General features: G+C 39.0%; 1 protein-coding gene across 1 annotated transcript in view; it reads right to left on the reverse strand.

Moving 5' to 3' along the window:
• The window catches only part of CPSF100 (cleavage and polyadenylation specificity factor 100), a 435,702-nt gene that overhangs the window by 306,737 nt on the left and 101,584 nt on the right, over window positions 1-27,381 (reverse strand). Inside the window, exons 8-10 of the mRNA XM_089411014.1 lie at window positions 23,774-23,831; window positions 23,575-23,682; window positions 19,447-19,699 (exon numbers count right to left, since the gene is read on the reverse strand). Coding sequence (XP_089267140.1) covers window positions 19,447-19,699; window positions 23,575-23,682; window positions 23,774-23,831 — 419 coding nt within the window. The remainder of the gene's footprint in view (window positions 1-19,446; window positions 19,700-23,574; window positions 23,683-23,773; window positions 23,832-27,381) is intronic.

The raw sequence follows: 27,381 nt of genomic DNA on the forward strand, positions 1-27,381 counted from the left end.
GCTGGCTGTGAGACTGAGGCTGGTGGATTGGGATCTGCATTCAACTGAACACGCTGCAGTGGATCTCCAACATCAATTTCATCAAGATCCTCATCAGGATCAAACTCTGGTAGACGACTCTCCACTACCCAATCTGATGTTGGATCAATGTCTTCCAACACAATGGGATCTGAATCAGGGCTTTTGTTCAGCAATTGGTTCCGTCTGAGCCGAAGGTTGTATTGGACAAAAACTAGATCATTCAACCGTTTTTGCTCCAAACGGTTTCTCTTCTTTGTGTGAATCCTCTCAAAGACAGACCAATTGCGCTCACACCAAGATGCACTGCAAGTTTGACTCAAAATACGAATTGCAAACCTTTGCAATTCAGGGCACTGGCCACCAAAGGCCTCCCACCATTGTGCTGCAAAAAACATAGGAGTGTAATGAATTATGAGTTAGATGAAGGCTGAAGCTCAACAAAATTACAAATTATATCTAACTTGAAATTGAGAAATTGAAAATTGAAATTTTTGTTTACCTGGCTCATCTGCTTCTCTTGCAATCTTTGCTAGGTTCTTCCCAAAGGTACCTGTTGCATTGCTGAAGGATGTGACCTGCTAATGTATCAGTAGCTGATCAGACTCCGATGGGACCATGCGCTCAATGCAATCAACCAGTCCATCTCTGACCTCCCCCCTCAAAGCTCCTGACTCCTTAGCTTTATAATGATACCGTGGGTTCAAAAAATACCCAGCTGCATGTATAGGGCGATGGAGTTGATTGTTCCATCTTTCATCAATGATTGCCCAAATGGGCCCATACTTTGCCACTCTATCCTTGTATGCTGCCTTTATTTGCTCCTTTGCTTGATCCATAGCCTCATAAATGAAGCCCATAGCCAACCTTTCCCCATCCACCAACCGCAACACCTTAACTAGTGGCTCAGCAACCTTCACAATCTCTGTTGCCTTTCTCCAAAAAGTTTCATCATGGACTTTCCTTCTCAATTCTCTGCCTTCTGGTTTGTTAGACCAACTGCTATTATTCCAATCATCACTGGAAAACATCTTTTGCAAGTTTCTATGTTGGGAAAGCATAGATTGCAATGTCAAAAAATGTGTAGCAAATCTAGTGATGGCAGGCCTAATAATATCCTTGCCTCCAGTGTGTTTCCTCATGACACTCAAAACCAGTGTATGATTGTAGATAAATTTTGTTATGCTTTTGGCATTATCTACAGTGTTTCTGACCCAATCTAATTTCCCAATATCCTCAAGCATGAGGTCTATGCAATGTGCAGCGCATGGGGTCCAAAAGATGGTCTTGTGTTTTTCCTCTAACAGTCTACCAGCAAGAACATAGTTAGAGGCATTGTCTGTGATGATTTGAACAACATTAGCCACCCCCACACCCTGAATAACCTCATCCAATAGCTGAAACAACAAGTGGCCATCTTTTACCTTATCAGATGCATCAACTGATTTTAAAAACATGGTTCCCTGTGGGCAGAAGACAAGAAAGTTTATGATGGTACGGTTTCTTTGATCAGTCCATCCATCTGACATGATGGTACACCCTGTTCTTGCCCATGATTCCTTGAAATCTTGCAAATACTCATTAATTGATGTAATTTCTTTCTGCAAACGAAACCCCCTTAGCTCTTGCATAGTAGGGCCTTTGAAGCCTTTTCCAGCAGCATGTATGGCCTCAAACATAGGCTCATAATATGGTGAACGAGCAGCATTAAAGGGGATATCAGCATCATACCACCATCTAGCTATGTAGTCACAAGCAGTCTCCCTCAATTCTTTCTTCCAATGGTCATCTAAAGTGGGCTGAGAAAGACTTTTACTAACTTCAGGACCATGTGCATCTGATGGAGAGGAGCCTGAGTGAGTGAAAAAACTTTTGATAGTCCCATCACCCTTCATTCTACCCTTTCCCTTATCTTGAACAGAAGCAAAAGAGGGAGGAACATAACGGAAAGGGTTTGATGCATCAGTTTGAGGGATAGAGGAAGAACCCTCAAACTCATAGTGGGGGTTGGCAGCCATCATTCTTTGTATCTCCCTCTTCCTCCCAATTTCAGCCTGTATCTCTTTTTGCCTAGTCTTTTCTTCTTGAAATTTTTCAAAGCTTTCCAACAAAGTCTTTCTAATCTCCCCAATTTCGGGGGATTTACATGCAGTAATATTGCCTTTAATCCCTGCCAAGTGTTGTTTCAGCCTATGAATCCCCCCAGGACCTGACTTAATTTTCCTATGGCAAAACTTGCAACACATCTCATCATCAACCATTTCAACATATGCCCAAGCAGCATCTTTTGCTCTAGGTGCCATTTTTTGACTAGGAAAACAATCTGAAAATGAAAAAAAAAAAAAAAAAAAATTGATTCAATGTTCATTTATTTGACTAAAAACACTCTCTAAGCTATCTTTATATGCACCTAAAATTTAATAAGTAAAAACAGATTTATAGAGGTGGAAAAAAATACCTCCAGGCACAAACTGCCTCCTCAAACTTGCTCCAAAAATCAGCTCCTCAATGCTGCTCCAAATGGCTGCCCAAGAAGCTCCTCACTCCAGCTACAATGCTCCTCCAAGACTCCTCACTGCTGCTCCAAAACAAGCTCAAGAACTGCTCACTAACTCTCAAAGAAGACTCTCACTCAAATGCATAAGACTGCTGTGAGTGAAATGAGAGCATTTGGCTGTCTTAAATAGAGTTTGGGAGGGGGAAATGGACCCCAAATGCATTTAACAAATCACAATAACCTTTTCATGTCCACAAACCCTAACTAACTCAGCTCCAAATCAGCAAAAAAGTATTTTTTTTTGGTTAAATCGCTGCCCAGCCGGTCTGCTATGACTCGGCCGTTTTTTGACGGGACCCGGCCGGGTTGACCGGGTCAGCTATGACCCGGCCGAGTCATTGGCTGACTCGGCCGGGTCATAGCTGACCCGGTCAACCGAGCCGGGTCAAAGGCCGTTTCAAAAATTTTTTTAATAACTCGGAACGAAACGGCCGTTTCCGTTTCGGTACGGCCGTTTCGTAAAACACTGGTATACCTAGGGGGGATAGTATGGGGTACAGAGGGAGGTACCCAAGGGAATAATCTAATAATGGGATGGGCCATAGTAATAATTAAGTGGTTAACCCGTATCATGTAAGGGACCACAAGTAGTTAGCAATAATGTAATAAGCCCATTGTATTAGATAGATGGTATTGAGGGAACCATGGTAATGACCCGTGGTATTGTATGTATGAGGCCTATATAGAGGCTAGAGACTCCCCATGGAGAGAAGTCAAGGAATATCGTATGGACAAGCATATGATTTGTGGAGTGTTCTCCTTCCTTAAGGAGTGAATGTATGGTGTTGCCCTACCTTAAGGGTTTGATCAATAAAGAAGCATTTCTATTTATTTCTATCTTGTTATATCTGGGTTTGTTTCTATATTTTCAGGTCAGATCTATAACAAGTGGTATCGAAGCACTTTCTTGGGCAAAGCGGAAATTTTCTTATTTTTGCGGGAACCTTTTGGAACGGCGAGTTTGAAGATCAGATTTGTATGTTCTGGTACAAAATTTGCAGAATCTAATTGCAGATCTGGGTTCTTTGCGAAAAATACCCAATTTGAAAAAAAAATCGGCCGAATCAGAGTTCGGATGAGGGAGTTATTGTTGATTTAAAAATCAGCTTTGTTGCAGACATTTTTCGGGGCGGCGAGTTTACAGATCAGAGCTGTATGTTTTGGTGCAAAATTTGCATGGGAAGAGGCAGAATGGTTGTTCCATTTCCAAAAACAGGTCATAATAGGGATTCTGAGCAATATTGACTGAATTGTGGCCATTTCAAATTTTCTCCAAGTAAGTGATTTTTTCAAAACCCTCTTCATGGCTTCTATCAAGGTTCTATATTTTACAAGAAAAGATAATGGTCCTACTATTGAAGAATTCATAGAAAGACAAAAGCCATTATGAGCAAAACAGTGGAAAGGTTTAATATGGCGTAGTATGAGAGAAGAGGCTGCCAAATGGTTGAATCACTTGACAGCAAGAAGTTGTACAGCCTTTCAGATGAAGAATTTGAAAAAGTCTTTTTAGACAAATGGTCTCATGCTAGAAAACAGGAGAATGAGACATGTAAAGGGTTATTTTCTACTGGTATCTCCTTGTTACAGGTTCATGGATATATTCAGAAGGAGAATATCATTGTATCTATAAATCCTAGTTGCAAGCAAAATCTTATAAATGTCAATTTGGGAAAAAAATTGCAAGTTCCAGCAAAACAAATGGAGCACACATAGGTTAATAATGAGGAGGTGCAAGTTTATAAAGATTTGAAGATTTCTATGGACAAGTATGTATTGCATTCTGATTTTTATGCTTCAGATATGGCTAATGTGGATGTTGTTTTGGGATACCCTTGGATGGAATCTGTGGGTACTATCAATATTAATGTGCAGAAAAAATTCCTGAAGCTCTGATATAAAAAGAAGAAAATTACATTACATGATATTTCCATCAATAAACAGGTAGAGTCCAAGGAGGCTGAAGCAGAAGATGTTCCAGGGACTGACACATCAGATGATGAGCCCTTGATGGTCGACAACCAAACACAAACATCAAACCAGGTACGAGAAAAACAGCTAGAGTCCAAGGACGTTGAAGCAAAAAATGTTACAGGTACGAATACATCAAATGAGGAATTCGTGACGCCACAACATGTACTAGATACCAATCAAGCTCCATTAGGTGCTAAATTAAAGAAAGATACACCATTGGTTAAAACTTTTGCATATCACCACCCACATCACCCCGCAAGAAAACAACCAACACGATGGCAACAAATTAGCCACAAGGACAACAACCCCCGCATAACAGATAGAGAGGGGCAACGATCCACCCACAACACAGAAGAGCCGTCAGGGTCAACTTCCATCTCAAGCGAACGAGACACTAGCTAGATCGAGGGTTCACCTTTCTCTTGGATGGCTAGATGCACGTGCATTGTACCAATGGACTACTCTTTTGAGTAGATCTTATTATTTGTGTTCTTCTTATGTTTCGGGGACGAAACATGTTTAAAGGGGGTGGAATGTAGTATACCTAGGGGGGATATTATGGGGTATAGAGGGAGGTACCCAAGGGAATAATGTAATAATGGGATGGGCCATAGTAATAAATAAAGTGGTTAACCCGTATCATGTAAGGGACCACAAGTAGTTAGCAATAATGTAATAAGCCCATTGTATTAGATAGATGGTATTGAGGGAACCATGGTAATGACCCATGGTATTATATGTATGAGGCCTATATAGAGGCTAGAGACTCCCCATGGAGAGAGGTCAAGGAATATTGTATGGACAAGCATATGGCTTGTGGAGTGTTCTCCTTCCTTAAGGAGTGAATGTATGGTGTTGCCCTACCTTAAGGGTTTGATCAATAAAGAAGCGTTTCTATCTATTTCTATCTTGTTATTTATGGGTTTGTTTCTATATTTTCAAGTCAGATCTATAACACGTACCATGAAATATACTGGGAAACTTAAGCGGAAAAGGAGCACCCTACATACGATTGGGAAAAAACATATTCATAGTTCAGTTGATTGCCCCATTCCATGGATAGCCTATGGACTTTGAGGGTTGATTAAATAGTTATTATTATCGTGCAAACTGACGGCCACTTTTCATGTGCAGTTGAGTTCAGACATCATGTTAACACTGATTGTTCTACCATCATTGCATTTTTCGAGTCAAAGACAAGTGTGTTGTGTTTTTCATTTGTGAGGGAAAGACTCTAGTTTTACCATCATTTCATTAGTCGAGGCAAGGGGAGGTTGTTGTGTTTCAAAAGAGCAATGTCAATCAAATTCTTTTTCTCCTCCTGCTTTTCATCATCAGTTGAGAAACAACGCGATCCCACTTCAGGAGGTGCTCAGAGCACGCCTTCAGCGAGAGCTCCCTTTTGTCAAGCTCTTCCAGGAGCTTCCTATGATGAAGCTCCATGCTTAGGGTCTACTAATGTTCAAACAGATTTGAGGAAGAAGATGTTGATGTTAATCTAAATGTGTCAGGATCCCCCAGGTGCGATGAAGCTCCATCCTCCTCTTCTTCCATTGGTGCCAAAAATCCAAATCTGATCTCATTAGCAACATACGTAAAGATATTGCTAAAGTCGAGGATGTCAATCTGGATGACCTTACGAAGCACAAATCTGAGCTTTTGAAACTAAGAGAGGGAAAGCATAAAAAAGTATTGAATCTCAACAATTTTCCTTGGCCCGTTGTTCCAGGCTTGCAGAAATTAAAGAATATTGTGTCATTTGGAAGTTGGAACGAACCTGCAGAAATTAAAGGGTATGATGTCATTAGGACTCACATTTGGTTCTGAATTGAAAGATATTATACATGGACCTGTTACAGCGCTCCTAAAGAATATAGGTCAAGTAAGCATGGTAAACTGCAGCACTTCTTGTGGTCTCTAATACTTTGGAAAGGATTAACGATGTTTCCACCAACAAAGAAAAGTGTTGGCATCTTATAAAAGAAATGAGTTTTGTTGTCAGTATTGTTAAAAGATCAACAGAAAGCCCCGCAGTAATGCAAGAGGTAATTGAAGAAGCTCGATGGTTTTGGCGCGGCCTTTAATACACATATGGCATATGTGGAAATCTTATTATTACATCAGTAGCCACCTCAACTACCTCATTGATTGCAGTAAACAAGAGTCCAAGATTATACTCCTTACAAGTATCCAGGTAATCGATGGTCTACAGCATTCAAGCCCAAGATCAACGGAGTCTCGACGGTGTTGAAATGCACGGAAATTATGTTGGATGGAACCATTGGGAAGCAGATTCCTCAAACTGCCCATCAAGTGATCTACGGCCACAACTTATTCCGTCAGCACCCCTTTTCGAAAACCATTCTTGGTTAATGGCATGTGCATGACGAAGCCTAGGGCCCACTTGGACTACCTTTTTATTTTGGACAAAGTTCATTATATATTTTGGTTCATGGGGTAAAAACAAATCCCTGAAACATTTGTATTGTATATATATATATAGAAAGAGAGAGAGAGCAGGGTTTTATTTTTTAGAAAGAAAGTGGTATTATATATATATATATATATATATATATATTTCTGAGACAGTTTAAAATCAGTTTTATAACTGATTCTTGAATAGCTAGGCTAGGACAGAAATAAAAGTGCAGAACCATCAATTTGCAAGGGTTCGGGGGTTCGAAGTCTGAAGCTGATGATGATATGTAATTAAGACATCTCCCTGAAACAGAAAAATAAATACCAGTTTTGATTCGAGTTCTTGGGGTAATTGCATAAATGTTTTCTTCTTATGTTTTTAAAATTCATTAATGTCATTTCTCCATTGATATGAGTGTAATGAAGTAGCAAGTTGATTTAAATCAAGTCGATGAATTTACCTGGAATTAATGGTAATCATATTTTTGGTTTGAATCCCTTAATGGGCGCTCCACCATATCAAGCCTTCATTCATCTCACTTGTTTTGTCCATTATTTCTTCTACAGGGACAAAAACTAAGATTCTTAAGTGCCTCAATGATTAAGCCTTTTTTTTCTTCATTTGCTTGTAATCATCTCTTGAAACCCTAAGTCCTGCAACCCTCATTTACCTTGGCCAGTCTGGTTTTAAAGATAGGTTTCAAAATCAGACCATTCATTGCAAGTTCTCATGGTCAATCCCTCCAGCCATATATTTTAAAGTTTTCATCAATCTTTTAGATGTCCTGGGCACTTGTTCCCCTACAGCCAGGAACTGTCTTCGGGGTTACAACATGACACATCCCAATGCCAATACCATAAGCGGCATCCCCATGTTGGGTTCATTATGCTTGTCTACCATTAACAATCTTACATTATTGAGCGGACCAACTGCAGAACTGTCGCGCATATGCAAGCGATATCTTGAGACAGAATGGCTACCAGGAAAGAAGTGTTCTGATACCAATGATCCATATCTTGGGGGCTAAGATCCAGGAGCCTTAAATGCCAAGATGAATATCATGAAACTAAGCACTAAAATAGTGATAAAAAATTGCATGAATACATCCCCAACAAAAAACTGAACAACACTAAAGAGAAAGAGAGAGAACAAGACAGTGTGATAAAAACACAGCTCTTTCTAAACTAGGAAAAATATCCTTTTACCACTACATTGTGAAGAATAATATGTCCTTTTCAAAGGTGAGGCCTGATATTTATAGTGTTTTCGGTGCCTCCTTGAGTTACATCTTCTTGCCATGGGTGAATACCATAAGTGGATGCCATGGGTGGATATCATGGGTCAATACCACTTCCCACAAAATACCCTGGATAAATACCACTTTCCACATGTATTAGTGATTCGGTAGAAATATGTTGTGTCATTGTGATTAAGATCGGTGTATTTGCTTCTGTTGAATTTTATTGTGTTAATGAACCTGGTTGTGCATTTAATCAGTAGATCTGTTAATTGTGCTAGGAATTAATGGTTGGGTGCTAGGTTTGCAGGAAATTTAACATGGTATCAAAGTTAAAACTCTTTAAATCGATCTTGAAATCACAGGTGCCACATTCATATTGGATCCCCTAGGGCCAAGTCTAGCCACGATCATATGATGGCAGGAAAAAGAAAATTGCAGGACAAAGGCCAAAGTAAATCAAGCAAAAGTGAATCTGTACAGTGGTATGGACGCGAATTTGAGAATATAAAAAAATCGCAAAGAAATATGAAATCATTTTTTTAAAGTGTATGACGACTCGGGCCTGGTGGCCGACAATCACCAGTAGTGTCTGGTTGGGAATGTTTCAAAGGGTGGAGAGTGGCAGCCAAGGGCCATAGTGGCTGACATCCACCCAACAACCAAAGTTGTGAATTGAGGACAAGGGGGTGCAATGCAAACAGGTGGCAGTCAAGGTTGCACAGCAACCATAACTCGGGGTTATCAAGGGAAAATGAGCGTCAACCAAGGCTGAGAGCCTATTGAACAACTCTGCAAAAGTGAGCCAAGAGTCGCGAAGGCTAACAACCCTAGGGGGCGGTGCCAAAAGGGTAAGCGAGCAAACAGCACAAAATGTCACAGTAGAGCACAAAAGGGAATGGGCGACAGAGTAAACAACATGTACCGATTTCTGCAAATGGTAGGGTTTGCAACGGCAAGGGGACGTAACAGCTCGCAACACTATTAGACTTGGCCACTAGAAGAGACCACAACAGGCCTGTGGACAGTCGGCTAGCACAGAGGTTAGAGCCAGCAGGTTAAGGTGCAAACGGTCAGCTCAGCTAGCAAAGGTGAAACAATGCGTAGAGGTCAAGAAAGTCAAGAATCGTGGTAACAGACAAGTTATCTAGCTAGTTGCACGTCGACCAACATGCGAGGAGAAAGAGTACCCACCTAGCCGTCAAGTGTAGGAGTAGTTGAGGCCAACCAATTGTAAATCGAAAATGCCACAAGTTGTCAGGAAGGTGAAAAAGAGTCTATCCAATCTGACAAGTCATCAACAAGGATGAGACAAATAACTTACGCAAACAACAGGTGCACGAGAACTAGGACCGAGTAACACAGGCCTGAGGGCAATAACCAATGCGCACAAGAGCAATGACACAAGTTATCTAGCTAGTTGCAAGTCGACCAACATGCGAGGAGAAAGAGTACCCACCTAGCCGTCGAGTGTAGGAGTAGTTGAGGCCAACCAATTGTAAATTGAAAATGCCACAAGTTGTCAGGAAGGCGAAAAAGAGTCTACCCGATCTGACAGGTCATCAACAAGGATGAGACAAATAACTTACGCAAACAACAGGTGCACGAGAACTAGGACCGAGTAACACAGGCCTGAGGGCAATAACCAGTGCGCACAAGAGCAATGGCACTAAGCAAGGAGAGTAGCTAATCCGAGAAGATCAGGCCGCCTGAAAGAAGTTGCGAGTTTGAAAGTTAGTTTCTCGTGCAGAGGATCTGATGTGTAGCAATGGTATAGTTGAGTACAGGACCTGATGTCTAGCAGTGGGATAATTGAGTACAGGACCTGATGTGTAGCAGCAGGATAGCCATCGGACCAAGGACGCAACACACGCTGGGAAAGATGTTGAGTCAGAGTCATCGAGTAGTGAGGTTCAAGAGGGCTATGGAGGAGATTGGCAGCGACTAAGTGAATGAGACAAGGTTGTGTGAGGTATTCACTTGCCAACCTTCAAGGCAAATGGACCGTGAGTTATGTTGAACGAAACTTCTAGGAACCCGACATTTCGCGCTGTATCAGTATCTGAATCTTCGAAACTCAGTCGAAACTCGACTATCATGTAATCATCTATGAGAGTTAATAGACTCAGTTTTCCTTCTAAATTGTCATTTATGGGTCTTATTCCCTTTTTCCTTGCAAGATAATGTGTTATTCACTTATTTATAATTTATACACACACATATATTACATTTCGACCAACGTTTGTGATGCAAGAGCATTTTTCAAGGTTTATAAGACCTAGGAGTCTTATCACACATTTACTAAAGGGAGCGGGTTCTCTTAATTATTTATTTATTTTCCTAAGTTTATTTTGAGTTTTAAAGAGATTGGAATGTAATTTGATTAATAGGGAATATCTCGTGAGTTGTAGAGATCTTAGGAATGAATGAGTAATCCCAGGTAGACTGAGGATTTTAGGGATTTGAAATATCTAATTTAGGATTTTGTTGAGGAAAAAATGGAGCGGAAAAGATACTTTAGGACAAAGTGAGAGAATTGTGGGATCAGAACTGAAATGGTTCACGAATACTTTTCTTTTATATATTGTAAGCTTTAGAAACATTCGAGAGGTTTTTCTCAATAAAGGAGTTCTTCCTTTTGGGAAGAGGTTAGCTATAGGTTAGAAAGAGTGGTAGAGGGATTTTATGGAAAAGAACTGAAACAGTCGAATGTGACGGTTTCCTTTGTAAATATTTTATAAATACCAAAACAATGTGGATTTATATATATCTGTGTGACAATCGAGGTTTCTTCGTTTGAATAGTTGAATTTGTGGACTGGTAGCGAGAGTCTGTGATTATTAATTTTCTAATTAGTATCTTGCTGCATCTCTGTAATTTATATGCATGAATGGTCGAATTCCGGAGGATTTAGATTCCCTGTGAAATGATTGAACCTGTTTTCCTTATGTTTCGAACTCATATGATTATGTGTTCGTTATGTTTTCATTCTGTAATAATCCTTTTGGTGATAGAGGTTTACGCTGGTAACTACCCTTGGCTTGGTGGTTGGATGTTCTGTAAACTCATGTTTGGTTATTGATTAAAGTAAAAGAATAATCGTGACAGTCTAAAAGTGGCAGATGAGAAAGAAATTTGGCAGACTGCTAAAATTGACGAAAATCGCGAGGAAGCGGCGATCATCTGATCATCGGAGATCGACGCATATCGCATCAGAACATGCAAGTTAACATTTTAAACGGACGCGATGTGGTTCTTAAAAAGAGTTTAAGGCTCCGATTAAAATGGTAAGTGGTATATCGCGTGGGTAATAAAATGGTAAATGGTATTTGTATGAAGTGCGCGATGAACCATGGTGGTGCCACGTAGCACAAGGACGAGGGACCAAAACCACTTATCTCGCGCGATTATAAAATACTAACTATCAGGCTAGTTGAAGCATGATAGTGTGATAGTCATTAGATCAACACTGAACCAACGGTGGAGATCTTGGCGTTGGAATCAACTTCACAATTCGCAAGGTTTATGAGAAAAGTGTTAAGTCATCACAAAGTAAACAAATTTGTTTGCAAAGTTATAAAGAGGAGGACACGTATTGGCTCAGCACTTAATTTATGGTATAAGGTTCTATTATGGGTATTCACGCCGGGAGGTCCCACAAGCCACGTAGAAAAGGGTTGCGAAATATTTCGTTTAATAAAATTAATTTAGTTGAAAAGTCTCTGCCTATAGAATTGATTGAAAAGAATCAGAGCATTAACCTGGGTTATACAGCGGGGTTTAGTGTTAACCTTACACGATTGTTGGGTTAAAGTACTAGCTCTCCATCAGGTTGCATTTTTGGGAGGCAATGTTTCTAAATGTACCCATTTCAAAAACTTCGTAATGTTTCAGTGTTTCTGCAACTTAGACCATGAGTATGAACACAGAAGAGGGTGTGCCAAGGAGATTGATGCCCATTAACAAAGGCTACAAGGCAAATCAGTCAGCTGAGCATGGCAACTAGAGGCCCATGGGAAGCAAGAATTCGACCAGAAGCCCGTGAATGCATAAAGCAGCAGTCGCGGCCGTGTATATCACGAATCAAGCCAAGTTGTGGGGTGAATGTCATACCTATAACTAGGGCTGACAAGGTGGCAACAGTTGCAGGACAACAAGGCACATGAGAGAGTAGGGTGTAATGGCAAACAAGGAGTCATAAGTAGAATTATCATGCAGAGATGTTGGGCAAAGGAATTGTCGCAACAGGCACGAGCCAATAGTGGCCAACAGAGAAAGGTACGAAGGATCGTACCAACAGCCACCAGGATTAGCAGAGGTCAACCCTCAAAGGAATATAGGGAGATGGTACTAGTCGAAGGATTTGAAGCAGATTTTGTGGGCGTCTCGAAGGACGAACACAAACCCACACCAGTGTTAGAAGGACTTAGCACAAGAACACGTGACGTGCTATGGGTGTTGAAACTCAACTAGAGTTTTCTCTCAATCTCAATGATCGAGAAGAATGGGTTTGGTGTAGCATTTCAGGATTGGACATGTCATGATCAGACCTAGGCGACCTAGCTCAGATGGTGGCCACGCCATTGGAGTTAGAGAGACCAACATGTATAGGCTAAGGGGTCAACCTATATGATCGATGGCACAAAGAAGAACAATGATAAAAAATAGGGAACATGAAGCTCCAAAAGTTGAGCAACTCAGAGGCAGTCAACCTTCAGATTTAGGAGGGGAGGAACGTATTCTCACTCCGTAATTTCCCTAGGCTATGGAGAGAAACCCACAGGTAACCACAAAACCACTTTTAAAGCTAGGATCTAGCCCTTCCAGCTTCAGAGAGGGATCTCTCTATCTGATTTAGACTTTTGTTTTAAGATACTAGTCTAGTTATTGAGTTCATAGGTTGGTTTTTCAAAGATTTGGTTGAAAACTGCAGGGAAAGTCCATTGGGCATGGAGTCATGAGTCTTCAGGTGATCAAATACAAAAATGACAGAGCAGCTGTAACAGGGCAGGATAGGCAAGCTTTTGGATCTTTAAAAGTATTTGGTGGAGTGAATTGAGTGAAATATGATTTAGATTCAATTAAATATAGAGCATGCTAAGATGAATTCTATACTTAACATCAGATTGAAAACATTAATATTGTTTACAAGCCAGAGCAAAGTGTACTTAAACAAATTCGGCCCTTTATCTTCTTGAAACAATAGAGACAGAAAAACATATGGAAAACTGAGAAAATAACAATTTCACATGAGAAGGAACATCACCAATTGCTTGACACGGGAATCCTAGAACAAACTCTCTGTATTATTGAAATTGATCACTTTAGTACATGCACATCTTACATCAGAATGTCTGCTTTCTTCATACACGTTCCAACCTTTTCTAAGTCATATTTCTAAATATTTATAGAAATCCATTACATCTTACATCGGACTTCAAAATAAAATATATTTACAAGATAATATTTGTTAGAGACACAGATATTTCAAAAAATAGAAGAAGAAAAATAAGGAAAATCTGCTAAAATTCGATGCATTGTTGAGGCTTTGAAGGAATCTGTTGATGATTGTGGCTATTTTGCTGCAAATGTTGTTCCTCTACTGCCAAAATTTGTGGGCTTCAGTTATCCTTTACTCGATCAATTCTAGCAACTGGTCCCACCTTTCTTCACTTGGGATAGAAAAGTTTACCATGTTTCTGAACCTTTCATCCACTTTGGTGTAAGTGTCAAAAGTTGGCTTATTGACAAAAAGGTGATGGATTTCATGTTCAATATTCAAATCAGACTATATGCCCTATATGAATGCTTCTCCACTTATAACTCCTTTGGCCTTTACAAACTTTGAAGCATCAACAGCTATGTTACACAGTTGTTCTTGGTAGTTTTCTAATGGAATCAATTTTCCATTAGAATTCCTCAAAGTAGGTAAACCCTTTTCCTGCAGCAGTGTGAATTTTCTGTTGAACCTCCTGACCTGCAACTCAAGGTCTTTACATTTGTTCTCCAGCTGTATCATCAAATTCTTTTTTGTTAAGACCCTCTTAACTTCTATTACTGTTGTTGTCCTATCTGGAATGTTCAGGTCTTCTAGTTCCTCCTTTGTTCTGGAGTTTAACAGTTTGACAATATTTTGTGCCTCTTCTGTGCTCCAAATCTGCTTTAGTATTTTGTATTGTTGTCTTAACACTTTGCATGAGTTCCTCCTGCTCAAAAGTGATTTGAATTGAAGGCCACATATCTATTATATTGGCATTTATATTCTGCCAAATGTTGTTCTTGGCCTCTGCCAACATTTGAATGACAAAAGACTGGTCCTCATATTTTTGAATTTGTTGAATGAACTTGTAGTTTTTCTGCATTTCTGTCAAATATGCATTGTTAGTTTTAATTTTATTCTCCTCCATCCAAGTTAATGTTGCTGACAATTTCTCTTTCATGGACTGAACTAATGATAATTCTTGCAAAGCTTTAGCAATCTCTTCTATAGAATCTGAAGATGTTGCCTTTGCTCAAGTCTGCTACTGTACCTGTGCTTGATGTAGATGTCCCTATTGCTGCTTCCCATTGTTCTTTTTCTTTTAACAGTGCTTCCATGCCCTGTTCCATCTTTTGTATTTGTGCATTCTGCTCAACAACTATGGTAAACAATTTTTCCTTTTCCATTTCTATATTGGCAACTTCTTTAGCTTGAGGATGTTTTGTGGATGGTAGCTTTAGTTGCTTTCTTAATGCTTGAATATCTGCCTCTTTGTTCTTTATGAGCTCTTCTATTGCCTTGATATTAGCAGGGTCATGTCCAAGTTTTATTATCAAATCTTCTAGAGATTTGATTATGTTGTCTTTAGCAAATGAGGACATCTTCTCAATCTTCAACTGGGAATGCACGTTGTTCAAAGATGACTGTAGTTTGGAAGCAGCCATGGCCAAACTGGTAAGTGTTGAAAAGATTAGCTCCCCTGTTTGCTTGTGTAAATCGATTTGATCGATTTCATGTATCTTCTTGGTATCAATTGAGAAAATGGAGGCTTTGTAGTCTTCAGCACTCTTGGGAGTTGGCACTAAAGGTTCCATGAAGGCCATTTGGAACTGTCCTTTCTCTGAGTCGAATGCAAAGAGCAATTTGTGTTGTGTTTTAGTTGTCTGCTTCCAAAATTCTGAGTAGGTTGAAGCCTTCAAAGCTTCATTCTTCAACTTTATCTCCCTATACCTTGAAAATATGCTCTGCTGAGTGGAAATTTGAGAACTAGATGATACTGGAGACTGGACTGTTGTTTCTGCAGTAGGTGACTGAACTGTTTCCTCTACTTGAGGAAAAGGATTTACAGGAGTTCCTGTCAAAACTATTGTGGCCTGTTGCTGTGTATCTCTTTCTTCTGGAGATTCATCTTGGATAGTAATCACCGGAGGATCAACTTGAGGGTTTGATTTTTTAGTAGTACTTGGGTCCTTCTTTTTCCTTTTAAAAACAATAAATTTTGCACCTTGTGTTTCAGAATCAGTAGGGGACATGTCCTCTCTCCCCCTTTTGGCCTCCTTCTCCTTAGGAATAGGTGTCTGCATGGATGACTGACTAACTAGTCGTTCTTCAGCTTCTTGTAAAGTGCCCTCTATCCATTCCTCCTGGTTAGCATATTGTTCAATTTCGGGCCTTGGTGTATGAGCATAGGAAGTACTTTTCTGCTCCAATCTTAGTTTTGAAATGGTGCCTAGAAGATCATAAGACCAAGAAAAACTATTCTTGAATTTCATTTAACTCAAAATAACTTCCACCTCCTTTGCTGCAACTCTGGTGTTGATAATATAGGGACTTATATGAGCCTTTAGCTTGAACTGTGCTTTCTTTTTGTAGGAGACAAAATGCAACTCATCCATATTTAGCATTTGCCTAGTGTATTCTAATGCAAATATTCTGACTGGTACAAACACTACCCTAATTTCAGTGTAATTCTGGAATAAATACCAATCTCCAACTTTAGATTTCTCTAACAAGTGCAAAAACTTCTTTATCTCTAGTGAAATCCTTGGGATCAAATCACTGCTAAGCAAACATAATGATGTATGTAGAAATTTATCAACAAAGTCAGTATAAGAATACTCCTCTGAGTTATTTCTAACCAGAGAAGTCCAGTGAATCACTGACCAAGGATTGCCTTCATTATTTGTCTTCTGTAAAGGAAATTTGAACCTGTCTGACTGATAAAATAGCATAAGGTAAACCAAAACTGATTGATACTTAAAAACACCTTCTGCTTTGAAATTTACAAACTGATCATGGATTGAATTGGACAAAAACTGACTGTAGTTGAAAAGAATTGATGGTTGTTTTCCAACTGCAAAAATTGATAAAAATCCTAGAACTATCTCATCTACCCATTGATCATTATGATACCCAAGCAGTTGAGTTACCATAGAAATTACCTGTTTGGACATTTTTTGGAAGATTGAGACTGGATATGGGGGATTTGTCCAGGGTAATTCAGCATTTTCTAGAAGGAAGCATTCAAAAATTTGTGCTCTCTGAGGGAAAGTCAGTTTTTTATATAATTCCATCAGGACATCAGCTGAGAAAGGATGATGGGAGGCCTGGTATTCAATTTGCAGGGCCTGGCAAATACTTTCAAGGGAAATGGAGAAAATGACTTCATTATTATGGGAAATGAAAGCCTTTTGGCTTGGCAAATATCGGAGATGGCACCAGACAGAAAATTCAGGGAAAAAGTGAGTTTGGGAGAAGACAAACTAAGGCAGAAGGGATTCCCAAATGCTAAGATCATCACTTTTATCCATCAAGTTTTGTTTTGCCCAATTATGGAGTTCATAGAGATCAAATTCAAACTGGGTCCTGACAATCTTATATAGGGTGTCAAGCAGAGGGGATTTGTCAAAATCACTGACCGAGGGAATCATGGGAATTGGCTCTGAAACTTTGCCCTTTCCTTTACGGTTTGACATCTTGGGAAAATGAAATAAAAGGCTGGCGAAAAAACAGTACTAGTAAAAACTTGATAAACAAAATTCTAAAGGAGCAATGGTTACCCAAGTGGAAAACGGTTGAAATCGTGGAGGAAAGATCGCTATGGAAGGTTGGAAGTTGGTGGCATCTTGATCTTAACTTGCAAGATGAATGTCGTGCTAAAAGGAGCGAATGTTGGCCTCTAAGGGTTTTTATAATAGATTAGATTCGTTGGATAACGACACAATTACCATTTATGGAGCGGGAGAGATTTATTGTTAAAACGAATAACAGTGGGAAATTTAAACGAAAAAACATTCATTTAGGAATTCGCAGCATATTTTGAACGTTGAACGGCTATCTCTGACGTGGAGGGGGTGATGTGGCAAGACAGACATGTGGCGAGAGCAGAGTGGCAGATGTCACCAGTCGTTGGCGGGATATGGAGAGGCAGTATTTTAGGGCAACGTTGGCCAAGGCAGTTTAGGCGGAAGCCACTTTTTGGGCCCCCCCCCTCGTGTTAACTGTCGGGAGTGCAGGGGGGGCCAAAAACACTCCCCTGTCGTACATCTGGGTGGGAAAAGTTGTGGTCGTTTACTCCAGCACATGCTTTATTCACATACGACAAATCTATCTTGTCGTTATATTATATATAATAATCAAATAAAACATAATAAACAAGGTGTAAAACTTTATAAATTTGACATTTTTTGGACTATAAAGCGGCATTTTGATTAGCTCGCTACAGGGGCCCAATCTTTTTATTTTTACAATTTTTCATTTTCTTTTCTTTTGTTTTTCATATATATATTTTTTTATCCCCTATTTTATTTATTTTTCTTTTTCTTCCTCTTTTTCTTTGTATCATATTTTTTTTACTTTTCTCTTTTTTCTTTGAACTTTTGAAAATAATTTGCAGAATGAAATAATTATTTACAACATCTCATGGTAGAAAATCAACAGATAATCATCAATTGATCCTGTAAATTATAGGACCCTAACAGAACGGTTAGCAGACTCCACCCAATCTGTCAAGCAGGTGTCTTGGTACGAGATGACCTCACAAGATGTTCAGGAGCAAGAGGCTTCTAGGAACAAGTTCACAGGGAGCGAGTCTTCAAGATTGATGTCAGGGAAGACTTCCAATTCCGAAGGAGCAACCAGGCAACGGATGCAGGTCCAAGATTTGAGCAAGTTCCAAGTGGTAGAAGCACCTCCCTTGCTAAGAGAGTGTTGACATTTGTAGCTTGGGTAGGTACTTCTACATAGGTCTAAGTGTCTAGCCGTGCAGATTTCCCTAGGAAACTTGCTATAGGTTGAGCAAGTTGTTTTGTAGCTTAGGAAAAAACACATAAGTATTATGTTGGCTCATTGAACCAAAAAAAACTTTGGAAAGGTAAAGTAATTTACTTTAGTTATTTTGTTTTAATCTCAAAAACACTGATATCAAGTGAGGTGAGATCTAATTTTGGCCGTCAATCACTTTGGAGATTAGGTTTAGGGATTTAGCTCAATGTAAAGTTATAAAAGCAAGGCTAGGGAGAGGGAGAAAACACACCAAATAGCGGCACTAGCCTCAGGAGGAGTGTCTGGTCTGAGAAAGTACAGGAGGGAGCCTGGAGATCCAGATCTGTCAAAGAGATCGAGCATCGATCTAGGGCAGATATGCTAGATCATATCCACAGCATTTGTATTTTCTCAATTGGGACATTTTCTCAGAATGGGAGCCCAAGTTGTGAGATTATTTTAATGAAGAACTATTATTGGGCGGAAATTCATTGTGTCATTGTGATTGAGATCGGTGTATTTGCTTCCGTTGAATTTTATTGTGATAATGAACCTAGCTGTGGATTTAATCAGTAGATCTGTTAATTGTGCTAGGAATTAAGTGTCAGGTGCTAGGTTTGCAGAAAATTTAGCATATTACAGTGTCATAGCCATGCATTATGGATTTTTCCCATACCACATCAAGAGTTATATCTATTATAATTAGTCTAGTTGATGTCATTCTATCTTTAATCAGGTAAATCACGTTAAAAATCTTGATGAGCTAAATATTATTCAAATTATATATTATTAGTAATAAGAGAGTTTCACTCATTTCAAATTCACAAGTATAATGTTTCTCTGAATCTACAAATATCAGAAATTCTCAAAAGAAACAGCTTCCCTGAAAATGTCCAAATACATATTACATGTTGTTGAATGTCAACTCAGCACAATTCTTATTATGCATACAGAATGACAAATAGGCAATAGAAGACATAAAAAGATCACGATAATACCTTCTGATGGAACTAGACCAGGTGCAGAATCAATAACCATTGGATCTGAAATAGCATCCACACCAACCTGAGAGGATTTAGCATCCTCCTCTTTAGCATTGCTTGCTTTTAAAGCTTCCTCTTTTTTTATTCGACTTTGCTCCTCTTCATATGCTCTTAATTCTTCACCAGTTAAGGGAACCCTCTTGCTCACAGTGACTTTTACAGCTTTTGGTGGTGGCTCTGCTTGAAGCATGCGAGCCAAAGTCCCAAACTAAGAACAAAGGACACCATGAATAAGTACCACATGTGCCCATTTCAAATATCCTATCATCTAATCCCAGTAACAAGTCGAAGTTATTTGACAAACAGATCACACACATATATATAGTATCAGAAAAGGACAAAACTGAGAACAGGCTCATATCATGATTTCGTTTTTAAAAAATGAAGTTTTCAAACCTTATTTGACATTACAAAAAAGTTGGACAGTGAGGCTTACAGACAACTAGATCCAAGCATTCAAAAGGAAAAATCCAGATGCTTTCCAACCAGATTTACAACTACACTCGTCTTCTAAAATACAAATTGACAATATAGTATGCACCATTTAAAACAACTCTAGATAGACCAACATAGAATCAAGTACGAGCCTTCAAAATGACAAGACAAATATACTCTGCCAAACTTGGTATCAAAGACATAGCTTCAAGCTTTGTAACGAATGTCTGTCTCATTCAGTTGACTGTATATTATAACTCTTTGGTCATAATGTCAGATGTCCTACTTATTTCATGGCCGATGTTATATGTTAGATGCTGATGACATATTCCTAGTTATTTGTTGAAACTTGATGTTATAAATGATGTTATAAATAATCATTGCTACATGTTGATTGATATTATTTGTGTCCTAAATGCTATGTTACCAGGATAGCGATACGGATCGGGATACAGATCAGCTAGGTTTGTGAAAAGCCAAGATCCGGATACAGCAAGGATGTGTGAAGTATAAAAATATAGAATAATATTAAAAAAAAAATTAAAAACATATTCGGAAGTCAGAATCAAAGCATATTCAAAGTTTATAATATAATATATAAAGTTACTTTTTATAAGTTCCACTACAAGTTAATCAAATTAAAAGAACTTATATATTTTATTAAATTATAAAATTATGATATACTATATAATTTTTTATAAAGATACTTTTTATGTGTCAAAGTTACAACATATGATATAACATATTAAAACTTGAAAAAGTTAATAAAGTTGATTATATAGATCAATAAAAGTTCCTAAGATATCAAAGTTTAAAGAGTGGGTCAAATCATGTGATATTAAAACTATTAAATTAATCAACTAAAGTTATAAAACTCTTACATTATATATTAATTAAACATTACACAGTTCATTGAATAAATTTAATAAAGAATGGGTTATAAAGCTTATAAAATTTACGAACAGTAGGTTGAATAAATTTAATAAACAATGGGCTATAAATTTGTATATCTTGTGAATTCATCCATTCACTAAAGCAAATGTCGTCAGGCCAACTGCAATTGGACATGACCCCCCATGAAATTTATGGGATTTTCCAGTTGAGTGATGACGTTCTAGCACCAAACAGGCCAGCTGCAATTGGACAAGGGCATTTGTGCCATGAAATCTCTTACATTTTCCAGCTGAGTGATGAGGTTCTAGCACCAAATGTTTTTTCCAGCTGAGTGATTCTTGTGGAAATTTTATACGTTTATCGCTATTATCTTCCATTTTGCATGCTATATTTCTGAAAATGGGGTTTCTATTTGTGCCATGTTAAAAAGTGCAATATCTTTCTTCAAATCTTGATTTATGGTATATGAAATGTGTTTTGCAATAATCCATCAAGGGAACTTGGTTTATGGGTCCCCTGACCTTAAATCTCCCATATAGAGAAGTCACTGTGGTTTCTAAGGGAAGAGATATAGTCTTTCATCCTTTTCATCCAACACCCTCTATCTTAGAACTTGCCGTAACTGACTTCATTGCCTAGTGTTTTGCATGAATACATCAAGGGAATCGGTTTATGCATCCCCTGACCTTAAATCTGCCAAGAGAAGTTGCTATCATTTCTAAGGGAAGAGATTTTGTTGATTTTTAATGTACCTTGGACAAGTGGTTTCCCATGGGTTAGTCTCTACCTAGGGAAAAGTTTCCAAAATAATTATTTTCCTAAGTGTGACTTTATAAAGTGAAAGTGACTTTATAAGTGGTAAAGTCAATGTTAAATTATAAAGTGAAAAGTGACTTTAGACCTAAAGTACAATGTGGGTACTTTATTTAATGGGTGAGTTAAAAAATAGAAAGTGACTGCATGGGGGACAATGGTGATGAGCAGCCTAGGCAGGGTGGGTGTGACCAACTACTGGAGGAGTTGACAAGATCGAACCAGCAAATGATAGAGATGATGAGACAGATGATGGCACTGCAAATGCAGAGTATGTAGGGAGGACCTCAAGGCGGTGGAGGAGGAAACAATGAAGGAGAAGGAGGTTCAGGAATAGGAGAAGGGAGCCATATACCTCCACACACAAACCACACATATGGTCAGACTCCTAGGCCTACTATGCCTCGCTTCACAGAGGAACCAGAGCAAGATAGAGAAGTTGATGCATTCACCGAGTTGATCAGATAATTCACAGATGGTGTTGATGAGTATGAAGCATTGGATCCTAGAGTCATGAGGATACTTACTTTTGCAGACTATTGTCATTTGAAGGAGAAGTATCAGCCCGGCGTAGGGACTTCCACCAGAGGAGGACAGCAGAATCAAAATTGGGATAATCAAAAGAAGGTGGGGAAGGTGACCTAGCATAGGTTCGATGGGTCAGCCAAGGGTTCTGTGAGGTCATGGGTTCATAAACTTGACACTTACCTTAATCTGAATCCTATGCGGGAGACAGATATCATCAGATTTGCTACATTGCATTTGGAGGGTGATGCACAAGAGTGGCTTCACAAAGACCTGGCTTCAACCATCTTGAGAACATGCTCCAATGTTAACACAGCTAATTTCTAGATGCCAGGTGCAAATCCTAGGTAAATTTGGCAGAAAAGGTAGCACTCAAATACAACTTTGTAGCAAAGGTCATTGGATGGTAAAACTGATATTGTAAAGGAGTTTGACTTGTTCCCGCATGAAAAGGCATTCCCCCAACCTACATCTATATGATTGGACATGTAAGTTCATATCGTGCATTGTAAAACGCCATAAGGTTCCATTAAGTATAAAAGACTCCACTTTGCCACCCAGAATTTATTTGTGTCAATGGAAGTGTTGACAAAACACTAGCGACTCAACAATCATGTAAGCTTCATATCGTGCACTAGAAAATGCCATAAAGTTCCATGAAGTATAAAAGACTCCACTTTTCCACCCAGAATTTATTGATGTTAATGGAAGTGTTGACAAAACACTAGTGACTCAACAATTAAAACCTATAGAAACATTTCAAATGAACTTAAAAAAGTTCATTTTGGAATTTTAGCAGCAAGGAAAATCCTAAAAATATCAACAAAAAAACTTCCCAACACAACAAGAGCCTGCGAACTTTATATCACTTTATCAAGAAAGGAGCATAACATTCAAGTAGAACAACTTTCCTAGAAAGACAATTGCTAGTCTTTCTCATGACAAACACAACCTACACATAAAAAAATTCAACACACATTCTGCCCTGTCGCAGAGTAAATGCCAAAATTCAAAAAGTTATTAAAGCCTAGAGGGAAAAGCATTCCAACAGGTGAGGTTATATAAAATACATGTATGGGATATATTTATAAGAACTATATAATAATTATCATATTAACGAATGTACAGCCTTTAGATGAACATTAAGAATGCATGACAATGTTATAAATACATATCAATATGTTTTACGACACAGCATTTATCAATCAACAGTAAACCAAAAACATTGGTCTAGATTGTACTGCCTTATAACAAGATCAGTAACAGCATTGCCTTGCTACACACTGAAAGCATATTTCATTTCTATAGCTCTTGTCTTGAATATCTACCATTGTTAATAATCAATGAGATAAAATTCTGCCTTTGATAACAACAACCCAAGCACAGATGTCATAGACACTGTGGAGACTATCTTACCTGACCTCTTTCAGTAAATATGATGAGATTCTTGGCATCTGTTGCCCAGTCTACAAAAATATCACGAGAAAACCCCTCCTCCAAACTGGCCATAGATGCAAGGACCACCTGTTAACAAAGATATCAAAAATTATTTTAGATCCTCTTTACTTGGAACATTAAATGTATACTTCAAACATAGGAAACAATGTACACTTACCTTTGGACCTGGTGGCAATTTTTCCAACTCTTTCTTGGTAAGCAACACATTGAAATGCCTAAAAACACAGTAATGCCATGACAGATTGTAAGCTATAAATCAAAATCATGACGCCAAAAAGAATCATTTGGCGAGCGAAGAAACTCAACCACATCAATCAAACTATCTAGATGTAACTCCAACATCTATTGTTGCTACTAAAAGATATGTTAATACCAAAATGCAACTTATTAACCAGATTCCAGAATGAATCAGGTTTTCAAATAAAAAGGACAAAACAATGTTATATATGCTGTGGAAAATATTAACCAGTTAAAAGGATATACTACAATGAAAAACTAAATACCTAATACTGCCTTTTTGACTTTGATATTCTTCTTCGCTTTCAACTCTTTAGTTCAGAACCATATGTTATTACTGAACTAGTGAGGTTACAGGAATCAATGAATTGTCTATTGTATAAGATGAAGTTGCCTAAAATTAAACACGAGACAAAAGTAAGACATACATTATTAACATCAGCTACCTCTCAAACACCAATAGCTAACAACCTAGGTGAATCTAGACTTTGAAGATGTGATGATCTTTACATTCTGTAATGTGTCCCTTTATACAGCAGGGTATTGCCTCATAAAAGAAAATAGGCACAAATGCCAAACGCTAAGTTGCATGAAACATGGAAACATCTGGAAGTTTTCGAATGGGTATGCTGTAACCTCAAAATGGAAATGTCAGGTGAAACATCATACATATATATATATATATATATATATATATCTATGACGCAAAAGCCAAAAATATCCTTTATAGATGAGGCTCTGCATACAAGATTCCAAAATCAGCTAAGGACAAGTGCTGAATATATCTATATATATATATATATATGTGATGCAAAATCCAAAAATATTCTTTATTGAAGAGGCTACACATTCAAGATTCCAAAATCAGCAAAAGACAAGTACTGAAAATGAAATAAAATATGAGTTAAAGACAAGTACAATTACATACTTTAATAATCATTATCAACAAAAATAGAACAAGGTTCTTGTTCAGCAGAACTAGAGGGTGGATTGATTAGAGACAAATTAGTTTGTGGAGTGATTGGAGATAAAATTTGGAGGTAAATTAAATTTGTTTGGCCATAGAAAGGTCCCACACCCTGTTGAATTTCCACGAACTTGGATCTAGGTTAGAGTCTTAAAATCACTGACGCTACCAAACCAAGCATCTCAACCATAAACTACATTGCACAGTGGAAATATAGAGCAGTAAATCACATATGCACAAATATACACACTTTTTAACAATAGTGTACAATCACCAATCTTCATTATATTAAACCAAATCTGAATAATACAATAGTCTATGGTATACAAGATACAATGACAAACTTCGCTGCAGCTTCAATGTCGTATCTTGTCCTGCCGGTCCTTCGCTTCCGTACTGCTCACTAGCTACCCCTTAGTCCTTCAAAGGACAACACATTGAGACTCCAGGAGGGCTGCCTCCTAACACTGATGCATGTCACTTTTGCTGCATCTACACAGGCTCATAAATCTGCTCTCTGGGTGATCTGAAAATGGGGCACTTAGGCTTCTTGTCTAACTTACAAGAACCTCTCCCACTTCCAAAGCTTCAAATATTCCCAAGTCTTATTGATTAACCAATGCGGAATTAAAAATGCTTGAAAATATGGGTGTATGCTTATGTTTGTCTTAAACTGTTCAGGTGCTGTAAATTAATGTGCTGAAACTGATATATAAATACATATAACAGTAAATAATGCAGCAGTAAAACAAGCACATAAGATAGAAATTTATTTTGGAGTTCACCCAAAACTCTTGGGCTATGTCTCCTTGAGCTCTAGTCAACTTGACTAGGCTCTCTGGGATTATGGCAGGTCCTTTTACAAGCTCTTGGTTCAACTCAACTATTTGACACAGAAACAGTGGGCTCAGAACACCATCTCTCCCTGGCTCTTGAAGCTCTCGGCTTTCTGGCTCTCAATTCTCGCTCTCGCTCTTGGCTCTCGCTCTTGGCTCTTGCTCTGGCTCTTCGGCTCTGGCTTCTTTGGCTCTCTGCAATTTACAGCTCTCTGGCTTTTCACTTGAACCCCCAAGTGACTCCCTTGGCTGCGTGCGCTTCAGCTTTTGCTTTCTGCGCTGCTTGGTTTTGTTGCTGCCTTTTTGCGCTGCTCTCTCTCGCCTTAGCCTCCTGCTTTGGCTCTGCCTATGCTCAGTTTCAGCAACAACTCCAACAACCCCAGCAACTTCCCTGTCTCTAACATTCATGGCTTTTCAAGCCAACTGGCGTTGTCTGTTCGTTTTCCTCTTCTCGGGCTCTTCGGCTCCTGGCCTCTACCCGTTCAAATTCCCTTCTGAGCATTTAACAATCATTTGTTAATGCTTTCAGGGATGCTGTCCACCTATGTTGTAACGGAAGGGGCCATTGGCCTTTGAAATCCCCAACAATAGTGTTCTCTATTTACACAGAGAAACACTGTAAAAACACGGGAAATTTAAGCCAAATCACTGTTTTTCGGACTTCAAAAGTCCTTAATTCCGCTTTATACTCTTACCGGGTCCGCCTGAAATCGCTTATCGCAAGTCGCAATGCCCATTCCGTGGCTTCCCTTTGTATTTTAAAAATACGTTAAAAACATTGAAAATATCGCAAAAATGGCTTTTTATGCGGACGTGAAATATTATACATTAGCACTTACAAACCCTTTCGAGCCTCGCCGCATCGCATCAGCACATATATATGTGGCCCGCTCTGTCGCATGACTCCGACGCGATATTGCGATATCGCAATCGCGTATCGCATGGGTCTGGGGTTCCCATATGGCATGGCTGACGCCGACGCCGATTGCGATCCGCCAATATCGGTGATCGCAATATCGCACGTCGCGGGGTCCCGCCTTTGCCCCGTGGCATCACCGATTGCGATTCACCGATTTCGGCGATCGGTGATATCGCATATCGCAATATCGCAAGGTCCCGGGACGTTTGCCTTGGGTATACACCGCCTGCCTCCGATCCGACCCGTCGATCCGATCATTGGAGGTCATTGATCGGGGGTGCCTTCCGCCCGACCTTAAGTCCTCCTCTTTGCCTCATGCGATGCGATTTTCCCTTATAAGGGTCTTTTGCCTCTTTTCCCAACGAACAAAGGGGAACTTCTTTTTGTGATAGCTTCTCCATCTGAAGTCCGTTTTCGACCATTCAAGTTGCGTTGGATTTAGAATGAGGAGATCTCTGCAATGAGACTATTTTCGGGAGCAGCCTGCAACTTTCATTTTCCTCTGATTTACAAAGGATTTGTGCCATTTGGCACCTTTTACCTCTTATATGAAGTCTTTTAGACTTAGATGTTTATCCAGGATCCATTTTTGGATCACGCCTTCCCACTAAAAGAACTTTTGGTCTCCAAAAGACTGAGATACTGATATGAACAGTACCTGAGAGTAACAACACCCTCTACTTTCAGCCTCCACACACTTGCCTTGCATAGTGCCTCTGAACCAAAGTCTCTGACCACTTCCCTTCTCGGATAGGCTGGTCTTCCTGGGAAGAACTGTCTTCCTCCTTGCCTTCCTACAGAACTCC

This window comes from Pinus tabuliformis, chromosome 3_1, assembly GCF_031772625.1.
Source record: "Pinus tabuliformis cultivar Carrire ecotype Pingquan chromosome 3_1, CPIR1, whole genome shotgun sequence".
In the NCBI taxonomy this organism is placed as follows: domain Eukaryota; kingdom Viridiplantae; phylum Streptophyta; class Pinopsida; order Pinales; family Pinaceae; genus Pinus; species Pinus tabuliformis.